Below are 6,000 nucleotides of genomic sequence, written 5' to 3'. Positions count from 1 at the left end.
ACCAATCGCGAGGAACAAAGCGAACGATTCTGGCAAAAGCGAGTCACCATTACATGCTCGGTCCGCCTTTAGAGTAGGCCCAATCGATGGACCTTTGGAGTACAGGACGAGGTTTCCATCAGTCTGGAATCTGAGTTCAAAGCCCTCAGTTGTGCCGGTGGCGGATTCGGCATTGCCGCTGACCGCATCCCCCGACACGGTGAGCTTCCCAGTGTAGTGGACAAGGTTGCCATCCGCCTGGAGGACGAGTGTGTCGTCGCCGTTAGCGATGCACTGGCCACGACTGAGGGTGTCGCCTGGCACCATCACGCCACATGGGAAAGGCTCGTAAAGGCCGCTGCAGTACGAGCAGCTCCCGTGGGACAGTAGAGCGCTCAGAGCGACAGCGAAGGATATGCGATGCATTCCTGCGCCAATGGATGTTTGGGAGTCATAGCACGTGGGCGAGCGGGGCCTGTAGCAGGGAGGCTTGGGCTCTCGCGGACCTACACCGTCGCAGCGGTCAAGTGGGCGAGCGGTAAAGGCACGATGAGCCGCTGCGGCGTGGGCATGGCGGTTTGGTAAGAATAGGTGAGCGAGCGGGGCGAGGTGGCGGTCGGCGAGTGGTCACGTGCGGCGTGAGGACGACCCGGTGATCGTAAAGCAGAGCGTGTTGGGTGCGCAGTGCGACGCAGGCTGCGCGGCACGGGCGGGCTGGGGGCGTGCCGGGGAGGCGGACCAGAGAGGAGCGAAGTGCTCAAGCAATTCACGTGGGCAGAGAGCCGCGCACCCTGACCAACTGGTCAAGGACGCATCCGACAGCGTGACATCCTTTACTCGAGTACCGACGAATCAAAAGGGAGACGACGCGTGATTCTCTTTAGGGACACACACACACACACACACACACACACACACACACACACACACACACACACACACACACACACACACACACACACACACACACACACACACACACACACACACACACACACACCGCTCACCCACGCGCACCGGGCCTTGCACTTTGAATGCCGTGGGGCTCCTGTCGTTAGACGTGGAGACGCGAGGGTTGCCCCCCCTTGCCCCACCACCTCGTGTGTGTGGAGAAGTTTACCTTACCTTACCTTACCACCGCTCGTACAGCCACCACCTCGCAACAATCTCTCTCCACCGTGCACCTCTCGCACCTCGACAAGGACTACATCAAGGAGACAGCGAAACCATCCATCCGCGCCGACGCCATCGGCGTCTCTACCGCCTCCCAGACATTGGTTGTCGGATCATACCGCTCGACCGAGCTGAGGGTCGAGGCGCCGTTGTGCCCGCCAACAGCATACAACTTGCCGTCGAGCGCCGCCGCGGCCAGCATCATCCTCACTGTAGTCATCGGCGCCACTGCCTCCCACGCGTTCGTCACGGGATCGTACCGCTCCACCGAGCTGAGCCGTATGCCGTCGTGACCACGCCCGCCCGCAGCGTACAGCTTGCCGTCGAGCACCGCCACGGCGAGCCTGCTCCGAGCCTCCGCCATCGGCGCCACCTCCTCCCAGGCGTCCAAGGCCGGGTCGTACCGCTCGACCGAGCTGAGGATGCCACCGCCGTACCCGCCCACAGCGTACAGCTTGCCATCGAGCACCGCCACGGCGTGATTCTCGCGTGCTGTCGCCATCGGCGCCACCGCCTCCCACGCGTTCGCAGCCGGGTCGTACCGCTCCACGGAGCTGAGGAGGCCGTCGTCGTCATCGCCTCCCACAGTGTACAGCTTGCCGTCGAGCACCGCCATGGCGTGAACAAACCGCTCGACCGCCATCGGCGCCACAGCCTCCCACGCTTTCGTTTCAAAGTCGTACCCCCCCCCCCCCCCCCCGCTCCACCAGGTTGGAAGTTGCGCCGTCCTCCTCGTCGTCCTCGCCATCGTCTACCGCAACTTGGCCGCCCGCCGCGTAGAGCTTGCCATCGAGCACCGCCGCGCCGACATAGTTTCGTGCCGAAGGCATCGGCGCGACAGCCTCCCGCTCCCACTCATTCGTTGCCGGGTCGTACCGCTCCAGCGAGTCGAGGAACTCGTAGTCGCTGTCGTGGCCGCCGAACACGACCAGGCGCGGCCGCTCGCGCTTCTTCAGCGTCTCCTTCCAGCCGCGGCGCCACGCGCGGCACGTCCCCTTGACGGCGTGCGCCTTGGTCGGCAGCTGGGCGAGGATGTGCGGGGCGAGGTCCGGCGAGAGGAGGACCTCGGAGAGGACCCACTCGGGCTGCTCCACGAGCCGTGCGGCGTGCTCCTCCGCCACGCGCAGCGCGGCGTCGCTCGCGCCCGCCTGCGCCTCGATGATGGCGCACAGCTGCGCTGGCGAGAGGCCCGCGACGCGCGCGCCGATGCGGTGGGAGGCCATGGCGCTGCGTTTCTTTTTTGTGCCGTGCGGGGCGCTCGAGCGTGACATGACGGACATCGGCGACGACGAGCGGGGAGACGACACCGACGATCGCCCGCTTGACATCTCGCCGTCGGACGATGCGGCCACGTGAAGAAGGTGTGACACCGTCGCACTGCGGGGCATGCCCCTCTCCCCGGTGGCAGGGGATGAGACAGTGCCGATGCTGCAGCACTTTGCGCGGCATTACAATGACATCAGCCAACGGCGTGGCGATGTCGCGCGCGTCTACGCGGTGCGCGCACGAGACAAGGAGTTTGGCCTATGCCACACGTACGAGCTTGGCCGCTTCTGTCCGTCCATGCTGCCGTCGGCGCAGCGCATCCCGCCTATTGGCGACCTCTTCACGCAGCACAGCACCTCTCCAGTCCCGAAACAGGGCACGCTCGCTGCTGTCGGGGCCCACGAAGCGTGGATCGCGTGCCTGGCGGCGTGCGAGGAGATTGACAAAAACACGCCGCAGTCGGAGGCGATCAGTTCCAGGGAGGCGACTCGCTACATCTCGATCTCCCAGTTCGGCGCTGCTGGATGGCTCGACATGCGCCCTGATGGGCTCTACCACACGAAGATGGTGTCGGCGATGTTCCTGACGGCGATACAGCGCAGGCACGGGCTCTACTTGTCGGTGATTGCGCCCACTCTCGTCGAGCAGGCTGCCGCGGGCGAGGCGAAGTTTCTGCCACGGGGCGTCTACAAGCAGCGAGAAACTACTCGGGTAATTCTCGAGAACCTCGAGAAGGAAGTCGCACCCCCACGGGGCAACGGTATCACGAATTCCCGCCATCTGTGCGTGAAGCCCCACCGTGTGTATGGCCCGCAAGGTGATCTTCCTCATCGGTGCGGACGACGACGTCGTCCTCGACCCGCGCCTCGCCGAGCGGCGCCGCCGCGCCCGCACCTCGGGGGCCGCCGCGCCGCCGCCCGCCGCCTCGCGCTGGGCCGGCCGCCAGTCGGACGAGGCGATCGTTGCGTGCGTCGGTGAGCGGTTCGCGGAGCTGGAGGTGTGCGTGGCCCGAACGCCGGAGGAGCTGCTGCGGAGCAACGCCGAGGCCGTCGTCGTCATCTCGTACCTCACTCAGACGTCATTTGCGTGGTACGCTCGCTTCTTTGACGCGCTGCGCGAGCTCGAGGCACGCGGGACCAAGGTGTACCCTTCCGCTGCCTTCAAGCAGCTCGTCTCCTCCAAGGCGGACTACCTCCTCCTCCTCGAGCGGACCGGCCTCCCCGTCTGCCCAACTCGCCTCCTGGGCCAGGCGGCGCTCACCGAGCCGGCGACCTCCTCCGCCACTGACGGCAGCGCGGGCGGCAGCCGGGCGGACCCGGTTGCTCTCGAGGCTGCGCTGCGCTCCTCGCTCTCCGAGCTCGGCCTGCTCTCCACCCGGGAGGGCGGGCGCCCCTCACCCGCCTCGCGCCGCTACGCGCCCTTCCAGCTGGTGAGCAAGCCCTCCAACGCCGACGGCGGGTACGGCGTCGCCTTCTGGCTGGGCGGCGGCGAGGCGGCGGCGGAGGGCGAGGCGGCGGTGGCGGAGGTGGCGGAGGAAGAGGAGGGTCCGTCGCTGCCGCTGCTGTCCTCCCTCCGCCTCGCCGCGGTCCTCACGTGCGGGTGCGAGCTGCCGCAGCTGACCGGCGGGACTGCGGCCGCCCCGCCGCCCGCCCGCCGCCCGCCCACACGCCGTGCAGTTCGGGCGTCGCGCGGGCGGGGCGAGGGGGAGGGCGGCGGCGGAGAGGCCGGGCGGCGCCGCTACCCTTTCCAGCGCTACCTCGAGACGGTCGGCTTGTCGGATGGGCGGCCTCACGTGCTGCTGCAGCCGCTGGTGCCGTCCGTGGCGATGCAGAGGCCGAGCTGCACTCGCTGTTGGATCGAGTCTTGAGTCATTCGTAGGTGCCGTCCGTGGCGATGCAGAGGCCGAGCTGCACTCGCTGTTGGATCGAGTCTTGAGTCATTCGTAGGTGCCGTCCGTGGCGATGCAGAGGCCGAGCTGCACTCGCTGTTGGATCGAGTCTTGAGTCATTCGTAGGTGCCGTCCGTGGCGATGCAGAGGCCGAGCTGCACTCCCTGTTGGATCGAGTCTTGAGTCATTCGTAGGTGCCGTCCGTGGCGATGCAGAGGCCGAGCTGCACTCCCTGTTGGATCGGGTCTTGAGTCATTCGTAGGTGCCGTCCGTGGCGATGCAGAGGCCGAGCTGCACTCCCTGTTGGATCGAGTCTTGAGTCATTCGTAGGTGCCGTCCGTGGCGATGCAGAGGCCGAGCTGCACTCCCTGTTGGATCGGGTCTTGAGTCATTCGTAGGTGCCGTCCGTGGCGATGCACTACGAGGTGAAGCTCTACTTCCTGCGCCGACAGCCCTTCTACGCGGCCCTCGTCTACGGGAAGGAGTCGGTGGTGGCGAGGGTGGCGAGGCCAGCCTCCGACCCGGCGCTGTTTGCGTACTTTGCGCCTCTGCTGCGCGAGTCGCGCCGTGTCCTCGACGCACCGCCCCCCCTCCCGCCGGGCCGCTCAAGCCCTCCTCCTCAACCAGCGAAGCCATCTAGCAGCCACGCATAGGCGCTCCCTCCCGACGGGCCTCTCGACCCAAAGATCCTCCTCCGCGTCGACTGGTGCGTCGGCAGGCCGCAGGGGCCAGCGCAGCGCACGCAGGGCGGAGGCGGCGGCAGCGGAGGCGAGGAGGGCGGCGGCGATAGGGGCGGCGGCGGCGGCAGCGGAGGCGAGGGAGGCGGGGGCGGGGGCGGAGGCGACGGCAGCGGAGGCGAGGAGGGCGAGGGCGAGGCGCGAGGGCGCGAGGCGCCCCCGCCGTCGCCGCGATCGCTCAAGCGCTCGCTGCAGCTGCGCGCAGGCCGCGCCGAGTCGCCGGAGCGCCGGCTGCGCGCGGCGATGGCGGCGCAGGCAGAGGCGCCGCTCTCGGGCGAGGAGGCGTACTTCATCAACGAGGTCGAGATACACCCGGGCTACTACGTGGATTGGGACGAGGCGCCCGACGAGACTATCGAGCCGCTCGCCGAGGCGTACGGAGAGTACCTCGTCGAGCTCCTCTGTGGCCCCGCGCCACCGGCTCCGCACGCGCAGCCGCCAGCGGGGATACAGATGCCTCCGGCGTAGAGTCTAGAGAGACAGAGTTAAGAGACAGAGTGTGGCACCCTGGCAGGGAATATCCCTGTGGGGGGGCGCGCGGGGGCATGCTGTCTTTCACTTGGTAAAGGGCGCTCGCTCTATTTTCCCTCGTTAGCGTGCGTGTGCACCGGCGCACCGGGGCGCTATCCGCTTTCTGCACACGACAGTGCACAGATGGTCAGTCAGACGCACACGCGCGTCGACAGTACTATACGACACGACACGAGTAAAACGCAATTTTTTTTATACGACACGACACGTTTCAGAGAGGTGAGACGGACACTATATTCGCGGCGCGGCAAGGCCGCGCCCAATCCGGTGCAGTGCGTCCGCCTCGGCGTAGTAGCCCGCCCTCGCCGCGTGCCGCGCCTGCTGGCCGAAGAAGTCCTCGTCGGGAGGCAGGCGCGCCGCCGCCATCTCCTCGCCCAGCCAGCGCGCGAGGGGGAGCTGGCGGCAGTTCCACATCGCGCACGCCGC

At 67.2% G+C, this 6,000-nt stretch overlaps 3 protein-coding genes across 3 annotated transcripts in view; 1 reads left to right on the top strand and 2 right to left on the bottom strand.

Moving 5' to 3' along the window:
- Nucleotides 1–405, bottom strand: part of EMIHUDRAFT_106292 (hypothetical protein) — a gene marked incomplete at both ends in the record, with an annotated part of 6,124 nt that extends 5,719 nt beyond the window's left edge. The window contains one exon of the mRNA XM_005760306.1: nucleotides 93–405. Coding sequence (XP_005760363.1) covers nucleotides 93–405 — 313 coding nt within the window. The remainder of the gene's footprint in view (nucleotides 1–92) is intronic.
- Nucleotides 406–1,110: 705 nt separating this feature from the next.
- On the bottom strand, nucleotides 1,111–2,432 carry EMIHUDRAFT_217933 (hypothetical protein; the record flags this gene model as incomplete). The annotated part of the gene is made up of 2 exons (XM_005760305.1): nucleotides 1,111–1,135; nucleotides 2,143–2,432. 2 exons carry the CDS (start codon nucleotides 2,430–2,432, stop codon nucleotides 1,111–1,113), a joined length of 315 nt encoding a protein of 104 aa, XP_005760362.1.
- Nucleotides 2,433–2,538: 106 nt separating this feature from the next.
- EMIHUDRAFT_106291 (hypothetical protein) lies at nucleotides 2,539–5,511 on the top strand (the record flags this gene model as incomplete). Its single annotated transcript, XM_005760304.1, has 4 exons — nucleotides 2,539–3,156; nucleotides 3,236–3,943; nucleotides 4,705–4,875; nucleotides 4,960–5,511. The coding sequence occupies 4 exons, from the start codon at nucleotides 2,539–2,541 to the stop codon at nucleotides 5,509–5,511; spliced, it is 2,049 nt and encodes a 682-aa protein (XP_005760361.1).
- Between the last annotated feature and the right edge of the window lie 489 nt (nucleotides 5,512–6,000).

Source organism: Emiliania huxleyi (assembly GCF_000372725.1).
Source record: "Emiliania huxleyi CCMP1516 unplaced genomic scaffold EMIHUscaffold_76, whole genome shotgun sequence".
In the NCBI taxonomy this organism is placed as follows: Eukaryota; Haptophyta; order Isochrysidales; family Noelaerhabdaceae; genus Emiliania; species Emiliania huxleyi.
The sequence above is the reverse complement of the archived record's forward strand: the minus strand, read 5'-3'. Positions and strand labels throughout refer to the sequence as shown.